General features: G+C 40.0%; 2 protein-coding genes across 3 annotated transcripts; one reads left to right on the top strand and one right to left on the bottom strand.

Moving 5' to 3' along the window:
* The first annotated feature begins 1,541 nt into the window (after nucleotides 1–1,541).
* COG1 (component of oligomeric golgi complex 1) lies at nucleotides 1,542–17,416 on the top strand. 2 transcript variants are annotated; one of them, XM_058169911.1, is made up of 14 exons: nucleotides 1,542–2,089; nucleotides 3,223–3,467; nucleotides 4,813–4,994; nucleotides 5,604–5,774; nucleotides 5,948–6,029; nucleotides 7,013–7,223; nucleotides 7,653–8,441; nucleotides 10,937–11,083; nucleotides 11,871–12,032; nucleotides 12,895–13,022; nucleotides 13,714–13,822; nucleotides 15,085–15,194; nucleotides 15,297–15,375; nucleotides 17,253–17,416. In XM_058169911.1, exons 1-14 carry the CDS (start codon nucleotides 1,772–1,774, stop codon nucleotides 17,391–17,393), a joined length of 2,874 nt encoding a protein of 957 aa, XP_058025894.1. In that variant the 5' UTR covers nucleotides 1,542–1,771; the 3' UTR covers nucleotides 17,394–17,416. The 2 variants fall into 2 exon arrangements, with proteins under 2 accessions (XP_058025894.1, XP_058025893.1); XM_058169910.1 differs by having other exon boundaries at nucleotides 1,547–2,089; nucleotides 5,879–6,029.
* A 355-nt stretch (nucleotides 17,417–17,771) lies between these two features.
* FAM104A (family with sequence similarity 104 member A) lies at nucleotides 17,772–24,061 on the bottom strand. The gene is made up of 3 exons (XM_058169912.1): nucleotides 23,875–24,061; nucleotides 20,978–21,074; nucleotides 17,772–18,427 (listed from the first exon to the last, which is right to left on the bottom strand). The coding sequence occupies exons 1-3, from the start codon at nucleotides 23,919–23,921 to the stop codon at nucleotides 18,182–18,184; spliced, it is 390 nt and encodes a 129-aa protein (XP_058025895.1). The 5' UTR covers nucleotides 23,922–24,061; the 3' UTR covers nucleotides 17,772–18,181.
* Nucleotides 24,062–24,198: the final 137 nt, after the last annotated feature.

The following is a 24,198-nucleotide window of genomic DNA, read 5'->3' as shown; positions in this document are numbered from 1 at the left end:
TTCAGAGGTCCTCAAAGCATCGTAAGTATCTTTATCATCTGCTTTCTGTTCTACATAGTTTATACCAGTCAGATTTCATCCTCTACCTTTAAGCAGAATGGAGGGAAGACTCAACAATATCCAATATGAAATAGCACTTATATGTGTGCTTGGATGCAGACCTTGAGAAAGTGGTTTATGGCTTGCTGACCTGTCCTTGATAGCAAGCCAAGCTAATTTCCCCTCTACCAGCAGGTATCCAGGATAGTCCCAATCAAAGCTTGTGTGCCTTTTACCAACGTTATAGGCAAGTTTAGAGTAATTTCTATGAAAGTTGTGACATTTTGTATCATTGTAATTATCACTAGTGATATTGTGTCTCATTCATTTTTTTACTTTCCAGGTGTTCTTGTTTAAGTTTTAATTTCTTTCCCCCTCACCATAATTATCAAAAGGTTGTTGGATAAGTCCACTAACAAAATGAAACAAATCATACAACCAGCACATCCTAACATAAACAGCTTTTTGGAGCCTTTATGTCTACAATAAGTATCCCATTCGTCTAGTGCATCACTCAGAACAGTTTGATGGTATGAACTGAAGATCAAAAAAAAAAGAAAAAGTTAAGTACCCATAGTAAACGTTTTATGTTAGGAATTTCAAAAAGAATCTAATGGTTGGGAATTTTCCAACTTGTTAAATAGTTAAGCAAACTATTTGTTTATCTGGTCCTCTTGGCTGTTCAAAAATCACAGTGACCTTTTATGTCAACTGTTTATCATTTTTTTACTAAAAAATATCTGGCAAGCCTATCATTTTCTCAGGGCAGAATATTTAACTGTAAGATAAATATATAACTGTTAAATAAATATACATTATTTATGTCAATCCTGGCTTTTGAACAGAAAGCATATCTATTTAAATGAAAGGGGAAATAAATATACTTGCAAGGCACCAGATCACAGATTCTAAAAAAAAGCTTAGATACATTAAAATAAAGGGTTCTCACTTTATTTGTATTTTTTTATTAAATGCCTTCCATGGTCCAGAGTCATTTTCATGGGAGACGGGGTTTATCAAGAGAAAAAGTAAAAATATTCAGATCAGGAGTGTTAATCTGCAGCAATAAAAATAACACTAAGTGTTGGGTCACCATGTAGATCAGGGCAGTGGTGGGATTTAAGTAATTTAACAACCGGTTCTCTGCCCTAATGATTTCTTCCAATAACCAGTTTGCTAAACCTCTCAGAAAGTTAACAACCGGTTCTCCCGAGGTGGTGCGAACTGGCTGAATCCCACCACTGGATCAGGGGTCTCCAACCTTGGCAACTTTAAGCCCAGCGGACTTCAACTCCCAGAATTCTGGGTGCTTAAATCCTCCAGGCTTAAAGTTGCCAAGGTTGGCGACCTCTGATGTAGATCATTCCAATGTTCCCACTAAAAGCCCCATGATTCCCCGTCCCCGCTGATGGGAAATTCTGGATGTTGTACTCCAACACTTCGGAGAGTGTCAGTTTGAGAAAACCTCAAGAGTGGAACATGACGACGTTGCGATGAAGAGAAGCAGACCGCCCTCGATCCCAACTCCGCTCCGTGGGAAGGCGCCAGGAAGCCGCCCCTTTCCTCCGCCCGGGACAAAAATGGCGTCCACAAGGGGAGGTGCTTCCTCTTTCCTAAGCATCCAGTCCGCTGCCCTTCTCAAAGATGGTGGACGCGTGACACGTCAAAGGGCGGACGAGGTGGCCGGTTCCGGGTGACAGACAAGCGGCGGGGGGGTGAGAAGCAGCCCGCGATGGCGACCACGGCCGCCGAGGCGGCAGCGCTGGACGCCCTGAAGCGAGGCGGCTCAGCGGCAATCGAGTCCCTCTTCGAAAAGCACACGACGGCCGAGCTGAGAGGCGTGGAGCGGCAGCTGCGCGCGGGCATCGAGGGGAAGCGCGAGGAGCTGCGGCAGATGGTCGGCGAGAGGTACCGGGACCTCATCGAGGCGGCCGATACCATAGCCGAGATGCGCGTCAGCGCCGAGCACCTGCTCGAAGCCGTGCGGGGGCTTCAGCAGCGACGGGCGCGCGGACGGGCCGCCGGACTTGCGGCGAGCAGCCAGCGCGAGGTGGGCGCTTTGCTGAGGGAAGGCTGCGGCGCGGGGTCCCGGAGCGCCCGGCGGGCGGGCGCGCGTGTGTGGAGGGACTGCGCGGCAAAGTTTGCCTCGCCCTCTGTATCCAAGGTGGGGTGGAGTGGGTGGCTGGAGGGAGAGAACTTCACCTGTTGAATGGCTTCCCGCTCGCCGTTTTCTGTAAAATACGGGACGTTAAACCTCGGAACCCTTAATGCTGGGACAGTTGTGAGAATAAAAGTGGAGGGGGACAAAGGGGAGGTATGTAAAAGGGAGAAAGAATAGGAATAGGAACGGGATGGGATGGGATGGGATGGGATAGAATAGAATAGAATAGAATAGAATAGAATAGAATAGAATAGAATAGAATAGAATTTTTTATTGGCCAAGTGCGATTGGACGCACAAGGAATTTGTCTTGGTGCATATGCTCTCAGTGTAGTTAAAAGGAAAGATACCTTCATCAAGGTACAACACTTAATGATAGTCATAGGCTACAAATAAGGAGAGAGGATTTGGAAGCAAAGGGTAATAATCCTTTTGTAGTCCTAAGGAGTATCTTGAGAGAAAAGGATACTCTTCTTTTTTTGCAATTGTCTACAGTGGCTTCCTTTTTTTAAAAAAATAATATTTTGAGAGTTATTAATTATTTTGAGAGTTAGGGTAAATACTTTTCTGGGTATATGCTCGTGGCGTTGGTGTTTTGAGAATGGGTGTGGCTCAGGTGGACTAGGAGATATAAAACTGCATGCATGTTTCAAAAGTTTGCTCTTGGTGCTCATAACGCATCCCACATTGAGGATACGCAGACAACATTTATTGAAGAAAAGTACAGACGTCGTATTGGTCCTGCCAAATGAATTTCAGTGCAGGGGCCAATAGGATGCTCATGTGTGTCCCAAAGATGTTTTTTTTCAAGAGGCAACTGGACATTCTGGTTTTTATTTGAAGATGTGTTGCTTCTCCTCCAAGAAGTTTCTTCAGCTCTGAAGAAGCTTCTTGGAAGATAAGTGAAACTGCTTCAAAGAAAAACCAGAAAGTCCAGTTGCCTCTTGAAAAAAACACCTTTGGGACAACCAGGACCTAGATGAATGAGAATCTCCATAGATGCTCATGTGTGTTTCTGTCTAGACAATGTGCCAGCCCCAGGAGAAGTTCTACTGCTTGGCAGCGCAAATTCAGCTTCTCTTGCAGATTCCAGAGAAAATCTGGAGTGCTATGGAATCTTCTCAGTATTTATCTGCCACTCGGCTCTACTTGTTATGCTGCCACCTCCGTGGCCTTCTACAGTTGGATTCTTCGGGTACCCACTACAGCCCAATACTGGCATGTTTTCCTATTCTTGCGCGACAAGTAGCAGCGGCTAGCCATTTCCGGTAAGCAGCTTGAGATACTTTTTCCAAGCCTAGATTGTTTAATGTGCTTTATTGCTGGGATGCTTTCGTTTCCTGTCTTAGGAATTCAGATATGAAATAGTATCAGAAATAGCAAAAGATGCATCTTAATTATCACTAAGGATCCTAAATAATAAGTGTCAATAAACTGTCCTAGACAGCTACTTTTAATTATATTACTCTTTTATAGAAAAGATTTTTTGTAGTAAAACGATATATTAAAATGCCCCCTGGTGTTTGACTTCATAACAGCAAAATCAGCAATAACTGTTGTGACCTAGGCTTACTGAGTCATTACAAGACACAATTAGTCCCAAACAAACCTATTTTATTGTAAAAGCTGGGAATTACGTTCATTCCCAGCTGAGTCCCAATTAGTTGCAAAACAAGTCCTTCGGAAGAAGTCCTTCGGAATAATCACCAACCTTTTCTTCTTTGACACCCTGCCAAAGGCCATACTTGGCAAAGCCCCACAAAGTTCAAAAACAAACAAGAGATGCCGACTGGAAACAGAGTTAGCAACATTGCTTTCCTGCAAAAGGCCACAAGTGCCTTTTAAGGCCCCAAGTGCCTTTTCTCTTTTAAGCCTTATGGGAGGGGCCAATCATCTCCTGGTCTTACTGCTGAGTCATCCCTTTTGCTTTAGCTGCTCTTGCCTTCTGGCAGCTCTCCTCATGCGTGCACTAGAAACAGGCTCCTTCTGTTCCTCTGCCTCTCTACTGTCTGACTCTGGAGGCTCTGGAGTCTACACATCACTCCCAGATGACCTTGGTCCCATCTCTTCCTTCAACACAGAGCTCTTGTCCGGACCTTCCCCAGACTCCAGAACTGGCCCATGTTCTTTCCCCACCTTCTCACTGTCCAACAACACTGCCAGCTTCACAGGCTGCTGGTGGACCACAACAGTAACTTCCTGAACTATATATTATTTTATTTCATGTATTTATTAAAACAGCTCTTGTTTGCTTTGGCTTTTGCTCCATTGCACTTTTCTTTGAAACTGTTTAAGTCAAACTTGAATGTTTTCTATACATACGGACTTTCAGCTCCCAGAATTTTCCAGCCATGGTGGCTGTAATTCTGAGAACTGAAGTCTGCATTCAGATGGCACTAAAGACTATCAGAGTAGTCAGTGATCAGGTTGGCAGATTTTATTCCATTTGATTGTTACTTTTGCTTTCAAAATAAAGTACTTAATAAATCTTGAATTTTTAATGCAAAGTTTGCATGGATTTAGATAACCATTTTTATGTTTATGACATACTTTTAATTGTTTAACTTCTATTGAATATTATAAATCTCCTAACATTTTGTATGTTTCTTTTAGGTCAACTATCTTGCAGGAGAGCAAATCACTTTTAAAATGCCGGACTGTTTCGGATCATGCAGTAGCAGAAGCTTTGTGCTCAGCTATGCTTCTTGAAGATAGTTCACCACGCCAGGCTCTTGCAGATTTCCTGCTGGCCAGAAAATCTGCAATTCAGCAACTTCTGAATCAGCCTCATCATGGTTGGTACACATGTAGGGCTAACATTAGCTACTCTGCTTTGAACTTGCAGCTTCCATGTATCCATTAATCTGGTCTTTGTGGATCTTTGCAGGTTCCTTCCCATGTTGAATAAATTGCAAAGAAGTTTACTGGTATTAGAGATGAAAGTTAAAATAGTAGCAAATACTTTTTCCTTGAAAAAGTCTCCAACTTTTTCAGGGACTATTCTGGGTTGATTATTTTTTGCTCCCATATGAAGACATATATTTTTAAAATAAGATTAGGGTTACTGGATAGTGGCTAGAAATTATAAATGAATGAATTCAACCTAGGCTACAAGTTTCTCAAAATTGATAACGTTTTAGTTATATTTTTCTAGAAGATGTTGCTGATCACTTAGCATTGTTTTCCCTTCATCTTTTTAGAATTTTAAGAGTATGGAAGTTAATAATCAAAGGACTTCTTTCTTCTAATTGGTTGGTGGTATTTAGGAAAAAAATTATTATCCATGAAAACACTGATTTCTTGTTATTATACACTTTTTCCTTGAAGCAGATGGTTTTGGTTGGATATGTTTATACAGCTACTATTTTACTTTTTTGTTTGTTTATTTGTTCATTTTAAATCAGATGCAGGCATCAAAGCACAAATTTGCTCCTTGGTGGAGCTTCTAGTCACAACCCTGTATCAAGCCCATGCTCTCTTCTATAACCTGCCAGAGGGAACACCTTCAGATCCATCTCTTCCTTGTGGCTTGCTTTTCTTGACTTTGGGGACCATCACCAGCCAACATTCAGCAGGTGAACAAGATCATATACCATTGAATATTGCTTTGTGTCTTAAGTATCCAGTTTAATCATTATTGATCTGATCTCTCTTTTTGCTGCAATTTTTTTTGGGAAAGGGCTCAGCATGTTGAAGGACGAAACCAAGTTGAGTACCTCTTTCAAATACTTGCCATCATCTGTCACAGAATTCCAGCCAACGCTCAGAACTTTGGCACACCCCATAAGCCAGGATTGCCTTAGAGATACACTTCAGAAATGGATCAGCATGTGAGTCTGTAAGGAACATAACTTATTGGAGATATTTGGTATTGTGTCCTTCTTGGCGAATATGTAGCCTCTTTGTAGGAATGGAATTGTAGTTAATGAAGATTATTGTAGTTGACAAATACAAGAGAGCCTTGAATCTTGATAGATGGAGAATTAAGCTGATACAGCAAGACTTTGTTCAGCATTACAAGCATTACCTTGATACTATGTTGATATTTACTCCAGCACTGAGATTGGGTGAAATGCTCCCATTTCGGACTGGATTGCCTGATCCAGTAGCGATGGCGGCAGGTGGTTCGGAGAACCGGTAGCAAAAGTCTCACCCCTCCCCCGCCATGCCTAGCTGAGCCGCACAATCATCAGAGGTGGTTTTTTTTTTACTTTTAAAGGCATTTTTTCTTCGGCCGAAAAATGCTTTTAAAAGTATATAAAAAAAAGTTGGCCATGCTCACCCAGTCACATTACCACCACTACCAAGCCACACCCACAGAACCGGTAGTAACAAATTTTACATTTCACCACTGACTGAGATGGTAATCCAGATTTGATTTGAGTTTTTACTTGTCCCTTTTTTTCATATTTTAAGTCTCCATCCTGCTTAGTATAATTCAACAATTGCAACAGTTGTTAGTCTATATGTCTAAATCCCTTTTTTCCAAATATTCTCAGAAAACAGGTAAAAGGCTATTTTGAATTCTTCAGGCTTTTCATAAATCATTACCTGTTCTTTTAGAATTTCAGGAGGACTTGTATATTTACAATGTTCTAGTCTTATATTAACCTAGCCTATTTTGCCTTGGATGTTCTGATTATCAGCACCATTTTCTGGTGGCATTGATTCATAATTATGTGTAATGAGTCCTTGCTGTAACCTATACAATAAAAGTAACAGTTTGTACAAGCTTGTAAGCAGCCCTCAGTAGAGCTATGAATTGTAATCGGAGTAAGGAAACTGCTTACTTACTCTCTAGAATTCTTTTCAGGTGCAATGAAGACATTAAATCTGGGATCACAGATTTACTGGTGTATGTGAAGAGCCTTAAAGGCTTGGCCAGGATCCGTGATGCCGTATGGGAGCTGCTTACCAGTGAATCTATGAGTCAGAACTGGGAGACAGTATGTCATAGGCTTCTTGATAAGCCCATCTCTTTCTGGGAAGATCTGTTACACCAACTTTTTTTGGACAGGTTACAGGTAAGATCTTGGCAAAATTTAGCTAAGAAACTGGCTAGCAGATGCTGATAAAATAACATAAAACATAATGAAGCAATCTTCATTGCTTTGTTGCTCTGGATATCTTGTTTTTTTTCCCCCTTCCCTAAATGAATCTGGGGCTGTTTCTTCCATGTTATGGTATGTCTGAATACTCATTTACTTTCTGACAGCTTCCTGGCTGCCAGTTTTGAAGCAAAAAAACATTCTGTCTGTTCGTCTTGATCCTTTGGTTCCTGTTTTGAATATAAGAATGGAAAGGACCTTAGTGGGGTAAGAAAAGGGCAGCTTCCAAGATTCCCATATGCCATATATTAGCTTGGTTCTGTATTTTCCACAGCCTCCTAAAATCATCTGTGTGCTCATGATTGGTACTGACCATTTGTCTCCCTGCAATATTTTCTTTTCCAGACTTTGACAAAGGAAGGATTTGATGACATCTCCAACAGCTCTGGAGAGCTGCTTCTTCTGACTGTGCAGGAACTTGAAGCAAAATTTAATTCTTCTAACCACAGCAAGCATATCGTATTTGAATGTAACATGGCCTCTTTCCTATGGTCAGAGAATCCTAACGACTTGCCACCTGATGCTGCCTGGATCAGTGTGGCAAACCGCAGCCAGTTCACTAAGAGTGGATTGTCTATGAAGGCGCAAGCCTACAGTCTCAGCGTCCAGAACTTCTGCAGTGCATTAGATTCCAAGCTGAAGGCCAGGCTGGAAGACCTGCTGTCTTACTTGCCTTCCAGCTCCTCATCATCTGAGGATCCGTTGTACGGACACTCCAAGAACTCTGCTTTTGACAGATTTGCTGACACAAGCGTAGTTGAAGAGCTGTTGCGCAGCTACTGCATTCGCTGTTTGGAAGATTTGCTGGGCTGTGTTAGGGAAAAGCTGCACCATGCTCAGGAGGTGCTCCAAGGGTGCACAGATAGCTTGCATAACCCCCAAATCAACACCGTTTTGTTTATGGCACGGCTTTGCCGATCGTTAGGGGAATTGTGTCCACATTTGAAGCAATGCATTCTGGGGAAATCGGGGTGCCCAGAAAACATGACAAGGGAGCTCTGGTCTTTGAAGAAGACAGGGAGAGGTAGAACCGAAGAAATGAATCCCGTACAGGCTAAATGGCAAGGATTAAAAGAACAACTATTGCAGGATAGCCTGTCTGCTTATCGGATATGGAGCACTGCTGCTGCTAAAGTGAGTGACTTTTGCGGGGAAGGGGGCAAAGAGGTGTCGACTGCTCATTTTGGCTGATGACAAAAATAAGCTATTTATAATTTAATTTGCTTAACATAGAAGTGCAAAGGGTTTGGGGTCTATTGTTTTTGACTTGAAATATAACAATTGCCTGTAAAATAAGAAAATGCTTGGGAACTACAGGTAGCCCTCGACTTAACAACCCCAATTGAGCCCAAAATTTCTGTTGTTAAGTGTGACATTTATTGAGTGAGTTTTCTCCCATTTTAAGAGCCTTCATATTTGATTGCTACAACTGAAGCTGCTACTTTAAATGTAAGTCATTCATGAGGCATGAAAAAATATTTCAAGATCAGTATACTCGTAAAATTGTTGGAGAGCAAACATCGCGGTTGGAAGGAGGGCTCAAGTGAGAAATTAATCTAGAACCATTATGTAAACGTAAGAGGCAAAGTCTGACACACACATACACACACATACACACACATATTTGAGTCTTATCTAGTCTGAAAGTACCAGTCTGGGGAGATTCCTGTGAAATAGGCATAGAACAATAAAGTAGTTCCTTTGAATTCTACAAGTGGGGGACTGATTATTGACATCTGATGTAAGTCCACAGATGAGGGATTTTCTCTCTTGCAATAGAAGTTAACTGCCACAGCATTCTCCTGCTTTAAGTTAAACATACTCAGACCAACCATAACCAGGTACATCCTTTGGCATCTTACTACATATAGTCCTTGACTTATAACCACAGTTCAGCCTAAAATTTCTGTTGCTAAGCAAGACAGCTCTTATGTCTCATCTTACGACCTTTCTTGCCACAGTTGTTAAAGTGGATCACTGCAGTTCTTAAATTAGTAACATGGTTGTTAAGTGCATCTGGTTTCCCCATTGACTTTGCTCGTCAGAAGGCTGCAAAAGGTGATCTGCATGACCTTGGGATACAGCTGCGGTCATAAATATGAACCAGTCGCCAAGCTTCTGAATTTTGATCCCATGATCATGGGGATGCTGCAAAGGTCATAACTGTGAAAAGCGGTCATAAATCAGATTTATCAGTGCTATGTAACTATGAATGGTCACTAAATGAAGTGAGGACTACCTGTGCATCTGTGAAAGAAAACCTTTACTGCTATAGAACAGAGCGAATCAACTTTGCACCTTCAACCTATAGCTAGTCCTCAAATTACAACAGTTCATTTAGTGGCCTTTCGAAGTTACGATGACACTGAAAAAAAGTGACTTATGACTGTTTTTCACACAACCGTTGCAGCCTCCCCATGGTCACATGATCAAAATTCAGATGCTTGGCAAGTGACTCATATTTATGATGGTTGCAGTATTCCAAGGTAAAGTAATTCCCTTTTGGGACCTTCTAACAAGCAAAAGTCAATGGGGAAGCCAGATTCACTTAACAACTGTATGACTAACTTAACTGCAGTGATTCACTTAACGACTATGTCAAGAAAGGTCATAAAATGGAGCAAAACTCACTTAACAATTGTGTCGCATAGCAACAGAAATTTTGGGTTCAGTTGTGTTGTAAGTCGAGGACTACCTGTACCTCAGAGTCCAAATCAACCGCACAGCCAACCAAAGACAGCACCGCCCCTCAACCAACCCATGCAACTCTGCCCCCACCAGCAGTTTACCTCCCAGTGACCCTAACCTGATATAACTCCCCCATCACTAGACCACCTGACCCATCACAAGACCCTCACTTGACACGCTCACACCTGAATCTCTTATAAACAAAAGAACACTGACATCCCCTAAACTCTGCTGAAGTTGTTATACCTAGCTTGGTAATGAAATGTTTGGAAACCATCCCACAAGCTCGGAGAACAAACCTTTATCCTTATACTACACCCGAGCTACAGATACTCGCCACTATTGCGAACTACCTGTATTGCTCTTCCATAGAGAGCAAATATGCTGAGATTGCAAAATAAGAGAGGCAAGCTGATTATGCTTCTACATCCCCATTTAGTTGCCTCCCAACACACTAAAGCTCAACAAATTGAGCCACAGAATCATTAACTCAGTACATCTGTTTTTTTAACGGAAGAAATTAAAATAGAAGCGGACAGCTTGAGATCCCAGAGATGCTTACTGCATCCGAAAACCTTCACCTCCAAAAGTTGTTACCAAATTACAGTGTTTAAGAGGTGATTATTAAATATTTGATTCATTTTAAAGAACCACACACTGAAATGAAACCAAAATTAGTTTTGTCTCATCCCTACCCACTAGCCCTAGAAATGTAATCCTTCCTATGCATCCCAGGAATAATTTTGCTGATTCTAAGGAAAATATTTTAAAATTAGTAGTGGTGGGCACTGATGGTAGGTAGAAAATGTCTACTTTCAAGCATTTCAAAGCTTGAAATACTTCTGTTACAGTTATGCATTGAAATTTAATGGATTTATGAAACTGAGTTTTCTCTGCAACTGTCCTGCTATTTAGTTTGTTTGCTTGTGAATGAATCCTAGGTCCTTGTGCGGGACTTCACTCAATCCTTGCTGAAAGAGGAAGCTGAAGCCATTCTGGCAATAGCCACCAACTGGGAGGAGAGTGAAATTGAAGAAGAGACAGAAAGTGGAAGCAGCATAAAATCTAAGATACGGCTTCCTGTCCAGGTAAGAAATGACACCCTATTTTTATTTATACATATTTACGTGAGGTGCTTTGGATGATATTCCTCAATAAATAAATAAATGAACAAATACAATGTTTTTGAATAATTGTTGAGTTCTCTTTATATAGTTTTAGGATAAACTAGATCATATTTTAGGTCATATTTATGAGAAATATTGAGAACGTTCAAACAAGTTTACAAACTTTTAAGTACGATTGTCTGTGTATGTATCCGTCTATTTAACAGTCTATATATACTATAAGATACACTAATAACAAGAGCTCAGCATCATGAATGATGATCATTCTATACTAAATCGTGAATTTACATATAAGAAGTAAACTCATATCCAGAATTAACCAGTGGCCAGGTAGCAGAGCTGAATTTGAGTCCAGCATTGCCTCCAATCTTCCTTGAAATTGGGAATTTCATAAAATGCAATAATGGTTCACAGATTTTCTGAAATATCCTTTTGAAAAGCTTTTGGGCGACAACTCTTCTGAAAACACTGAAGAACAATTAATTGGCCCAGTTATTAGTCTGAACTTTGAGAGGAGTGAAAGCCAAAAAATTTCCAATTGTAAATCATCTTCTTACCTGAGTGTTGCCATCAAATACGATTTAGACCAGAGGCGTCCAGTCTTGGCAACTTTTAAAACTTCTGAACTTCAACTCCCAGAGTTTCCCAAACCAGCATGGGTGGAATTCAAACTTGTACACTCCTGGTTTGGACAATTTATGTGCCACTACAACAGCATTCCATTGTCAAACTGCAACATTCTTTACAGCCATCCTGGTGTGTCCAGTCCTTCCTCTTCAGCTTGTGTCAAGAAATAAATCGAGTTGGAGGCCACACTCTTCCTAAGGTTATCTTGCAAGAACTGCTCAAGACATGCATGACTGAAATACTAGCTGGCTATGAAAAATTATCAGAAGGGAAACGGGAGAAGGTATGTTCCTGGGGTTTGTGGTTGGTGGGACATGAAATTTTAAAAAAGGGATTCTTCCCCCTGTGATCTGCAGTGTTCTGGGGCACAATACACCATAATTGGCTCAGCATTGTGGCACTTAAGAGAAAAATAAATATACAAGCATTTATTTTTTTAAATCATAAGATTAGCCTGATAAGATTGCTATGAATTACTGTGATTATCAAACTATTCATTTAGATTGAATAGATATACTTGATAGCTCATTCTAAAAGTTAAAATAAATTATCTGCAATGTAAAAAAGACTAGACTGAATGCAATTTTGGTTACAATAGCAATCTAAATATTGTTCTGTGAAATTGTCTGTTGATGATTTTATAGCCAATATTACTGGCACAAGTATTTCAATATTTTGCTTTTAGAGGTATTAACCGCTATAGAATGAGAGCTGTAGAGTTGAATCTATTCAGATTTGACTATTAGAGCAGGAGTCCCCGACCTGTGGGCAGTAGCCCACTACCGAGCCGTGGCCTATTTGCAATCCCACTTGCACAAGCACCGGGCATCAGTGCTTGCAGCCCCATTCATGCAACTGGCAGTGTCTGCCCCACTTGTGCACCCACCGCTCACACAAATGAAGCTGTGTGCGCATGCGTGCCTGTCCCTTGCACAAAACCACTCCCTCTTTTATCCCCTCCCCCCCACGTTGGGCCGCCAACCCGGAAAGGTTGGGGAATGCTGCATTAGAGCACTTCAGCTGCAGAGTGCAATCAGGAGATGCATCAGTTCTGATAGAGGATTGGTGTGAATGTTGATAGAACTTTCCCCCTTCAGACATATGAAAAGAGTGTATAGACATTTGTTTCTGATATTCATGAACAGAAAGAAGGAAAGCTACCAATTACTCAGAACAGGGCTTTGCAACTGCTGTATGATCTTCGTTATCTGAATATAGTCCTGACAACTAAAAATGAAGATATGAAAAGCAGCAGAAACAAGCAGGATGCCAGTTAAGTATACTATAAAGTATTATGTGTATAAATTTACTGTCTTATTTTTATGCATTTAAGAATGTTGTTATATCCATTTTACTTTGAGACATAATATTTTGCAATATGTTCATACACACACGTTTCAAGCAGTGCTACAATAATCTAAAATATGTTGGACTAGAAACAGAACCTTTTTAAAAAGAGCATTTATTTATTTTTTTATCAATAGTCTGTAATTTTGCAGGTAGTCAACTTTCAGGAACTGATTATCATGTTTTCCTGATTTATGACAGCCTGAACCGGAATTTCAGGAAATTAATTTGGCTGAAAGTTGACCAAGTAAATATTTTTTTAAAAATTACTATGCTGTAGTGTTCTAGAAAAATGGAAGGGAAAATACATCAAGGTAATTTATTGGATGAATCTGAAACATTTTTAGTATATCTTTGGCTAATAGATGATCAGTTCAAAAGTTCTTTCTGACTGCATTAGGAGAAAGAGCAGTGTTTGATTATCTTAGTTCAAGATACAATATTTTGACATTCCATTTCATAAATAGTTGGAAATTGTTAAATTTCATTAAGTTTATATACGTTGGATTATGATGGGGTAAAATTAATTTCTTTGCAGAGGATTGCAAAGAGCATTTGCCTGCCCAAGGAGAGCAGCCCTTCAACATTGTAAATGAGATGATTTTTCTTTGTTTCAGGATTGAGAAACAGATCGATGCTCTTGAGAGCTATATAGATCCTTTCGACTTGGATGTTTTTACTCCTCACTTGAACAGTAACCTTAATCATCTGGTACAACGAACTTCTGTAAGTTCAAAGGGAGAGAATGTAGATGGTTCCAAGTAGGTTTTCTTGTCTTAGATCATCTACACCTATTTATGTTGGTTGGAAGAACATAATACTAATTTTCCAAGTAGGACACGATACTACTAATTAAACAACCATTACATCCATAAACTGTGCAATGCACTTTGCTTTTATATACATGTAGTCCTCAACATACAACCATGATGGAGCCTGCCCATTATGGTTGTATGTCCTGGTGGTCATATAACCAACCATTATTTGCAACATTGTTTTGTGGCAGTTAAGCGAATGGCAGAGTTAAGCAATCCCATTGCTAAGTGACTGGTCGTAAGTCAAGGACTACCTATATGATTTAATAACCGAATCATATATTAAAAATGAAGAATGAGATAGTAATACATGTAGCCCTTGAATTACGATAGCAGTTTGGACCTGAATTTCCATCACTGAGTGATGCAGTCATAAAGTACAACATCAGGTGACTACATCACTTACCAAGAGGAATCCCTGCAGTTCCCATTGTCATTGTTAACTGAGGACTGTATTGTTAAGCAAGCCCCTCATAACTTCCTGGTGGCTTCCAACAATCAACGTTGGTGGGGAAACTGGCAGATGTTCCAAGTTCAAGGAAGCTTGCAAGTAAGCTGGCAAAGCAGGTCAGTGGCTGCTCCTTTGTCTAAATGGCGAGAGAAAGTGCACAAGTGGCCAGCCACAGTTCCTCACACACCTGGCAGCAGCCACCAACCTGTCTGCTGACCTGCTTGCAAGCCTTCAGAAGGAATGGCGCCAGTGTAGCAAAGTTCAAGATGTGTGAGATCATGCGGGTGGTGTTGTGTCTGCGCCCCCCGAGCCGGGCACCCTGCCAGAAAGTGACTTGAAAAGTGAGGGGGAAGGGCCATCAGGATTTACCTCAGGAGCACTGGCTTCCCTGGCTCAGCTCCAGGAGCCAGAGGCAGGCCAGGTGGAGGAGATAACAAGGCCTCCGTCCCCTGATTCTTCCCCCCCCCCCCCGGCCATGCCTCCAGACCCAGATCTTTGGAAACTCTAGTTTGTGTCACACAGCTCAAACTGGTAACGCAACTGGGTGGAGATATACTGCCACTTATTCAAGCGTTGTAGGGAATAATTACAGCACATTCTTTAAGCTACATGTATTCCTCACGTTACTTTTTTAAATAACATGACTTAATAGTTGAATGGACACTTTATAGCTGAAAGTTCTTCTGTTGAAGCCAGATGATTCTCTCTTTTCTGTCCTCTAGGTCCTGTTTGGTTTATTGTCAGGAACAGAGAATCAGTACACGAGCAGAAGCAGTGCTTTAACTTCTCAAAAACTACATAACATCCTACCTCTAACTTCTAGCCAGATCAGGTAAGTGACTCAGACCTGTAAGCAATAAAAAAACATGTTCTGTAAAAACAAAGCATCTGAAAGTAGAAAGCAATTAAACATACCGTTTCTTCTTTTTTTAAGATTTGGACTGTTGCCTCTCAGCACATCAAGTTCTCGCAAGGCTAAACCTGTTCTGAGACATACTGAGCACGAAACTCAGGTTGGTTCCTTTGTTTCAGGGATGGCAACTTTTTGAGGCTGGTGGGTTTTTGAGTCAAGGTGGAGAGCTGCAATACTTGGGACTTGGGTTTAGTAGCTTAATAATTTAGCTTTTGTTTCAAGTTGCACTGCATCTATTTTAAGCCTAATATTAATTTTCATCTCAATTCAAAATTATGCTGCCAGTTTTCAGGAACTATAGAGAATTTTGCTGGCTGCAAAATGGAGGTTTTGAGGGAGTTTCTGAAGTTAACCATCCATGCTGTCTATTTCACTATACTGTTTTTCCTATCTTTTCCTAATGGCTAGCAGTGATTAAGTTGGATTTGTTTTAAGGATACAGACAGGACAAATTGTGTAGCAAAATAACTCCGACAGTAGGATGTACAAATATTTTGCAATGAAATTTATGTTTAATTTCCATTGTCTTGTTAAGACACCAGAGTAGAAACCAAGAAATGGTGGGTTCTAATACCACCTTAAGCATGAAAGCCTACTGGGTGACCTTGGGTCATTCGCTCTCTTAACCCAACTTACCTCATAGGGTTTTTGTTGTGGGGAAGTTATTAAAATAACAAAGGTGGGATATAAATAAATAAATCTTTGCAACAGCAGTAATGTCTGTTTAACTGCCTTATAACCTTTATTCCAGTGTGATGCTGACCAGTAATTCCTGAAGACACTTTATTGGGGTATTAAACCATGTGAAGTGAAAGGCTTCTCTTCCCCCATGCATAGATTTTTGTAGAAAACTAACACTGCCATACAGCATTTTTCTATAACGCATTGAACTTGAACTCATCAAATTACCAGACTCAGAAAATGAATGCCTGCTAAAATAGCTGGTTGCACAATTTTCTTCCTTTGGTTATGGAACCGATGCTCCCTAGAAAAGAGCTGGTTCTTGATGCATGTTAAGATTTTCTGTGTTGCAACTTAATGTATTTTTAGAAAATGATTATACCTTTCCTTTAATAAGAGAATTGCCACTCATAATTATTTTAATTCCACATAGCTTTTTTTTAAAAAAATCGTAGATTTCTGTTACTATGGGTGCTTATACATACTTTTATCACTTGTGAGTGTAACACACACACACGGATGTAAATTTAATTTTTGACAATGCAACTTTTGATTGCTTTCTGCTTAATCCTGAGTCTATTTCTTGGGCTACTTTAGCAAAACCAAGCCCCTTAATAATTATTAACCAGCTGCTTGCCAGCAGTTCTTTGACTTGGACTATATAGTCGGGGAAAGCTTTTGAATGTCTGCTTAATTGTGCATGCTTTGGCAATCAGTCGCTCTATAATTACCACCTATTGTAGTTTTCTACCATGTCCATTTTTGCCAATAAATTAAGGAATGTAATCATTTTGAACTTTTGGGGATTCTTGAAACAAACGTTTTCAAAAATACTGACCCTGAATTTTCTATATTAAAGGGTAGACAACCTTTGGATGGCCAAAGGCTGCAGAGTAGCTAAGCAAAAATTTGAGGTTGGTTGGTTTATAAACCGATGTTTTAAAAGTTCTTTCATTTGTTTTGCGCCTTAGAAGAACAGAAAATTACTGTCCATTTTTAGCATGTTTAAACATAGTGAGGCACTAAGTCCTGCAAAAAAGGGGAATTTTAACATAAGGCATCAGAGCTGCAGCTGCAGACTGCTTAACACCCACTGAATTTCTCCTGGGAATTTTTTTTTTTAAAAAAACTGTATAGCACTTTCAGAAAAGGGAGATATAATTTGCTCTGGCGGCCCTGCTGGCTATTGTGAGTCTGAAGTCATATCTGTCTTCAAATAGCTATAAAGTTCTTACGAATGACAAAAAATGGCAAATCTTGTGGGGTTATTGACTTTCCTTTTGTTAAAATTAATAGGCTTCAACTGCTGCCCTGATGAGATCGGAAGAGACGCTGCGCCCTGGGTCCCTGTTCAGGCAACTGGCAGCAGAGGAGGAGGAAGACACAGCAGCACCATCTTTGTTTAAACTTGGCTGGCTCTCGAGCATGACCAAATGATTGAATAAATGTGAACTATCATGCTCTTGGCTTTGTAATGACAAAAGGATGCGTAAGGCGTATGATTCACACCCCGTTTTAGCCCGAAGCTCATGGTTTAAATGTCTTGTACAACTAATCAGAGCGTCTAAAAATACAAGATATGCAGCTTAGGCAGCTGAAGTTATTAACTGATTGTTTTCTTTAAACAGCCAGTGTAATTAAGTCCATGAGCAATAGAAAAGTTCCTGTGTCTCTGTGTGTCTGTGTGTAAGTAATAAGGAAGCAATTGTTTGCACCCCAGTAATAGAATCGCCCATTCTATCTCAAGAGTATTTTTTAAAAGTGGCCTTAACACATAAAGACTTTAACTTTTTAAAAGAGTAAGTTACCATAAAAACATATTCACTATTTATTGAAATAAAAAAAAAGACTTATAAAACTAAACACAAATGTTGGAAAGGATTTTACATAAAGCATCAGTTACTAATAAACAGATTGAGAAGTCGGACTGGACTCATTATGCACTCCTATAATACAGAGGTGGACTCTTAGACTCATCCCAACACATCAGCTCTCCACCCTCAACCAGTCTCCGGAAGAATCCTATAAAAATTACTCCAAAGCTCCCTTTGCATTGCAATAGTGCAGCAAACCACAAGTAAACAACTACCTGTTAACCTGTTATTCCAAATACAGATTGAAAAGGCAACAGGCATTTTGTGCAATTTTTAACAATTTCTTTTTTAAAGTTGAAATATTACACAGTGCTGTCCCCCTTCACAGAAGGCAGAGAGCTGCTAGGCTCATCATGTTGGAGGACGGCCCCTGTTCTGTAAGCTGTGGAAGTGCGCCTCCTTCAGGATCTGGTTGATGTGGAAGTAAGGGCCTTGGCATAGTGCAGACTGCTCGTGGAAAGACTGAGGAGGTGTCACGGGACTTGATCCTGGCATTATCTGGGGTAAGCTGGTGTCTGTCCCAGTAGCTCTGTCAGGACTGCTTATGTTGCTGCTGCTGCTATAGCTGCTGGTACTGCCACTCTCACTGCTGGAAGACTGTAGAATAAGACACAGGGAGGCTGGTCATCATAACTTGTTAAAAGCAACTTTATATCTCAAGCAGACATTTTTCTGGAGGTCTCCTAGTACCAAAAACTTGATCATTGTTTCTATGGGGAAACATTGCAATAAGCAACTTAAATATGCAGGTCCAGCAATATAAACTAATTTTCTGTACTTTCAATTCCACTAGGAAAAAAACTGCCTTGCCACTAATGCCAAATGTCATATTTATACTTTCAAACATTCAAGTATTTGATCTGAGGCTGAAATTTAACAATCGCAAGCACCATACTATGTTAAGTATAAAACTGAATTGCTTTGAGTCTGTCTGTTTATCCATCTATCACTGTTATCTGCCACTGTAAATATCATGAAGCAAAATACAGTTGATTCCTCAACAGATTAATCGTCCTTGCTACCCTTTTTGTTAAGCCACAATGGGCGATTTTAAAACTGAATACAAATAGTTAATGTTTAATTACACCTTCACACAAATAGAAAATGTTAAGAGCTGCACTAATATAATGTTCCTTAATGGTGTAAATTATGTTTAACACTAGAAGCATTCATTCATGCACATACATAATGGCAGCTGCCAGGAAGGCAACAAGCACCTCCCTTATAGGCAGAGAGAATTCCAGCTGCCTGCCTCATTCTATCGTTCTTATAATTTTCCATAGCTTTCCTACTTACTAAGCAATGGCCAAATGGTGACATCAGAGAAAACCAAGGTGAAAGATACTGGCTGGATTAACATATCACAGTGAACCATAATGTGACTCTCTTTACGTTACTTGAACAAATTCAGGTAATGAAAAGTTAGATACCATGTTGCTGCTGTTCAAGATACTGGCCCTGAATATGAATATACAATGAGGTTCTGATGAAAATCACTTTGAAAGCTGCCTTGTATTATAGAACAAGAAAACAAAAGCATACATATTCAAAATTCACAATTGAAAAAAAAGCTTATCAATCAACACCAAATGCAGAAAGATTATTTATTTTAATGTAAACAAAACTTTAAAAAAACTAAATTATATGCTTTGTCCTAAGACACTGCAATTCACTCTTAGTTGGGGGGAATATTACTAATCATGCATGAGCTTCCAAGTTCCAAGATCTCTCTAGAGATCCTTGTTGGAAGAGAATAGTGCGAACACACAGAGTAAGACTGGCTTTCTTTTCATGACAGACATGACAGACAAATTATGATAAAAATGACTGGTATTATCTGTAACATTTTCAAGAATGCTGCACAAGGCATGGTAAGCCAAGGCACTCATATTAAAAGGTGTTATGTAAAAGTTCTGGTTGACAAAAGTCCTGAAGAATGGCACAGGGTAATATCGCCAGAAAACGGCTGAAACAAAATTTAAGAGTAATAAATTATAAATAGCCCAAATTAGCAAGCGTGTGAGACTAAGAAAAGGGGAAGGATGTAATGGATTTAAACAGAGGTTTAATCTTCTGGGATGGAATTGATGAACACAAAGATCACAATGACGGAAGCAAAGATGCAGGCCTGATTATGAATGACTGGATTAAAATATAATTCAGAAAATAAAGTACTGCATACAAAAGTAGCCACTGGTGACACTTGTATGTTATGTTTCTCTGAATGTTGGCAATGTCCACAACAACTGATAAATTTGAAGAAAATCTGCAACGTAATGAATGGGATCTTCTAGGTAATGTGAATGGAATGAGAAAGTACTAGAACAAATAATTGGGCCATTCGGGTATACAAATAAATAAGAACTGATATTGGTGTGTATCCACTTAAAAAAAGATCTGTTGAAAATTATGAGTGCTTTGTTTATGACGAATACAAGGAAAGTAGTGAAAGATAAAAGATAATAGGAGTTCTGAATGTGGGAGAGATCCTTTTCCATAGAACCAACAGCGAACCTTGGGAAACAATGGAAATTTTAAAATATTCCAAAGCAGCAAATGTTATAGCAGAAGAAATACATGAAGAGAAAATGCTAACCCAATATTGAGAAGTATTAGAGACAGATTAATCTCCCAACTAAATGACAAAAGAAAGGACATAAGGAAAGATTTGGAAATAGCTTGTACCAGATGGAAGAGAAATATGTTACAGGGCCCAAGAATAATATAGTTATGCTAATGAGATCCACAAAAAAGCAGTCATGAGGGAACAAAGTGAATTTTAGATATGCTATGTGATACAACAAGGAATACAGAACTGAAAATTAATGTATTTAACATCCAGGTATTTGTTATACATTTGACAAAGAAACAATGAAATTGTGCACCTGAGGAAATATTTACTAAGGAAGGAATAATGGAAGAAAATTTAAAGCAAACAAATATTGGTAGAAAGGCAGTGGATAGGACACAATGAATTGCAAGGAATATTCATCAAAAGAAACAAAAATGATTTTTTAGAAGAGCTTGAAAGGGAACATCATGACAGAATGCATGTAAAAATACTTTAGCTACGAAAAGTATTCACGCTCTCTGTTAATAGGATAATATATTAACTGCCAAAGCAAAACTATATTGAAACAGTCTTACCTCTGTATCCCATGAATCCTGAAAGACAGCATTTCGGCTACCACGTTTAGTTTGTGGAACTGGCCCATCTTCCTCTATGCCATTTCGTCTCCTCTTCCTGCAGCAAAAATTGGAGAGCAGTAGAATTAGCTCAATTGTATCTTTTAGAAGATACAATTACAGATAACACACTGTTTAAAATTATTCATTCTTTCCATCTGCCCCTTGCTACAAAGATATTATCCATTAAACCCAGAAGAAAGCCCTATCAAAAGGTGCAATTTATCCTGTAAAGCAGTGGTCCCCAACTTTTCCAGATTGGTGGCTTGGGCTGACATGGGGTGTGGGTGTAAGTGGCAGGCGCACATGCGTGAACAGCTCCATTTGTGCAAACAGCATGCGTGCACCCCCTTCGCTCATGAATGGAGCTGCATGTGTGAGAGGACGGTGCTTGCATCGCACACAAAGCTCCAAATGCGTGAGTGGCAGGCACTTGCGCTCACGTGCGAAACTCCACTTACACAAGCAGAGGGCGTTTGGCTCGCGTATGAAGCTCCACTTGCCTTCCGCTCACACGAGTGGAGCTTGACAAGTGAGCACTTGCCCATTTCTCCTGCTACCCAGTTTCAAACAGACTGGTAGTGGGCCACGGCCTGGGGCCCCCTGCTTTAAAACATCTATGCTAGTTTAGAAATCATGTACAGATTATCTTTTCAAGTTAAAGTTTAAATTTCATCTACATGCTTAGTAATCTCAATGCAGTACTCAAAGAATCATCTCAGTAGCAACCATTTTTAAATGAAACGTATCCTGAATGGCAATGAAAGATAGTTACAGGTGGTTCTCAACTTACAACCATTCACTTATTCAAAGTTGAAAAAAGTGACTTATGACTGTTTTTCCCACTTACAACCATTGCAGCATCCCCGTGGTCACAGGAACAAATTTTGGATGCTTGGCAACTGGCTCATATTTATGATGGTTTCAGGATCACATGATCACCTTTTGCAATCTTCAAACAAGCAGTCAATGGGGAAGCCAGATTCACTTAACAGTCATATTATTAAAAAACTGCAGTGATTCACTTCACAATTGTGGCAAGAAATGTCATAAAATGGAGCAAAACTAACTTAACTGTTTTGGTTAGCAACAAAAATTTTGGGCTCCATTGTAGTCATAAGTTGATAGTTATTTGTATATTTCTCAACCTGATGATCTTCTATTAGATTATCAGGGTTTATTTTATTTGTCATAAACGTCAGCAGTTCCAGACAGGTATAAGTGTTACTTTAAGTCCAAAGCAAACACATTTTTTGAGAAAAACATTTGTTTTTAAATGAGTGTAACTTCCATATGGATATTCTTTGTCTTTTATTAAAGACAATGCTCAAAAGCACCAATATATTTCATACAATATTTCAGCAGAATTCACAAAATGACGAGGATTATTCATAAAGAAATATTCTTTAGATGCTCTAAAAAGAAAGAAGCAACTTGAAAAGTTATACTAGAGCCTTGAAAGGTTTGGTAGAGATATGAAAAAATATGTCAATCTGTTTATTCAGTCCTTCAATTCAGGGGTATTTCTTTGTCTTGTTTATATACAATTATTATATGAGAATATTTTTTTCTGAGATATTGTCATTTGGAAAATTATTTTGTTTTCCAATTATTAACATTAACCCTTAACTTATTGAATAGACCCAATGACTATGTTTTTCTGGGGTTTCTCCAAATATGCAACCATGGTAAATTCTATCAAGCTGTACAAAATCTTACTATCAATGAACCAATAAAGCAGTATATTGTGATTTGAAACAGGCTTAAGGATTTGACAGAAATGTATTTACAAGTATTGCATAGATGGGCTTAACGTGCTACACCAATGTTCTCATAACACCAGGGTAGCATAGCTAAATACTGAACATTTAGAATTCCATTGCAAGCCTATGAGCCATATCTCCATTTTTAATGTCAACTCAGCCATAAATTCACTGGGTGGCTTTTAGAAAAAATTACAAAACCCTTCTTTCTGTATTGAAACGTTTACATCCGGTAACTTTGTAATAATTATTCAAGGCCCTCTTTACAAGGCTGAGAAAGCTGTTAAAAGTTAAGATTAGCTTCTGAGAAACTTCAGGGTCAAATTTCTATTCTGCCATCAAGTTGACAGAAGGATCTTGGCCTCAAGCACAGTTTCTTGATGAACACTACCCGCTAGTGTAATAATAATAATAATAAAAATAAAATAAAAAAATCCAGCAGTTATCTCGTTTGCTGTGTATTCTGTCATTTTGTGTAAATAATAATAATAATAATAATAATAATAATAATAATAATAATAATAATAATAATAATAATAATAAAATCAGCCTAAACTACTTCAACGAAAAATAAAAACATTTTTTAAAAAAGCAGCAGTCTAAAGGACGACCAAAATGCACAGGATTATTTGGATTATTTTTGTTTATTTATTTTTACTAAGGAAAGATCGAAAAAAGCGGAAAATGCGAGGTGCCTCTTTAGCCCGCCGGGCCAAACCCGAGTTGAAACGAGACAGCCCATGTTGTTAACCTTCAGCCTTTCCCATCGCGTTTGTACCTCACTTCCCAGGCTCCCCAGCCAGCTAATAAGGAGCGAGGCGCCTGCAGGTGGGCGATTGGGGGAAACTGTCGCTCAGACAGCTGAGGGAGGGAGGAAGGCAGGCAGCGCAGATTCCCGGCCGCAAGTGGCAGCTGACGCGAAGGCTGGAGGCGATATCCACGGCAATGACCACACAATCGCCTCTGCTCGCCGGGCCTCCCTCGGGCCCTGCTCCCACCTCGGTCGCCTTCGCCCTCGGCTTTTCTGCCCGCGGCTGCTTCAAGTTCCCTCCACCCGCCTCCCCCGAGGCCATCCCGTTTTCCGCACCCGCTCACCTCTGTCTCGCTCCTCGTTCGCTGGGCAGCGGCCCCCGGCAACTCATGGCCGAGCTGGGCCCCAGTCCGCTCGGACCCCCAAACAGCGAAGACGGAAGGCCGCCGCGATCCGGCTCCCAAACAACCTTCTCCCTTCCCCCCACCCTCTTCCTTCTTTCTCTCAAGCCCAGCAGAGTCCGCTTCCGGTGTGCACGCCTCCCGCGCAAGCGCACGAAGCAGCGCGGCCGGGACCGCCTCTGGCCGGAGACGCTTCTCGCCTTTGCTTGCGCATCGGCGGTGCGGCCCCCGAAGCCGTGACTCTAGAGCGCATGTGCGTATAAGGCG

The sequence above is a fragment of the Ahaetulla prasina genome, chromosome 2, assembly GCF_028640845.1.
Source record: "Ahaetulla prasina isolate Xishuangbanna chromosome 2, ASM2864084v1, whole genome shotgun sequence".
NCBI classification, from domain to species: domain Eukaryota; kingdom Metazoa; phylum Chordata; class Lepidosauria; order Squamata; family Colubridae; genus Ahaetulla; species Ahaetulla prasina.
Note: the sequence above shows the minus strand (reverse complement) of the source record. Positions and strands in the feature narration are given on the sequence as shown.

Coding starts and splice junctions, on each gene's coding strand:
- COG1 (XM_058169910.1), top strand. CDS start 1,772: ATGGCGACCACGGCCGCCGAGGCGGCAGCGCTGGACGCCCTGAAGCGA. Junction 13,823..15,084: donor ATCTGGTACAACGAACTTCT/GTAAGTTCAAAG, acceptor TCTGTCCTCTAG/GTCCTGTTTGGTTTATTGTC. Junction 15,195..15,296: donor CTAACTTCTAGCCAGATCAG/GTAAGTGACTCA, acceptor TCTTTTTTTAAG/ATTTGGACTGTTGCCTCTCA.
- FAM104A (XM_058169912.1), bottom strand. CDS start 23,921: ATGAGTTGCCGGGGGCCGCTGCCCAGCGAACGAGGAGCGAGACAGAG. Junction 21,075..23,874: donor GAACGAGGAGCGAGACAGAG/GTGAGCGGGTGC, acceptor TTTTTGCTGCAG/GAAGAGGAGACGAAATGGCA. Junction 18,428..20,977: donor AGGATTCATGGGATACAGAG/GTAAGACTGTTT, acceptor CTTATTCTACAG/TCTTCCAGCAGTGAGAGTGG.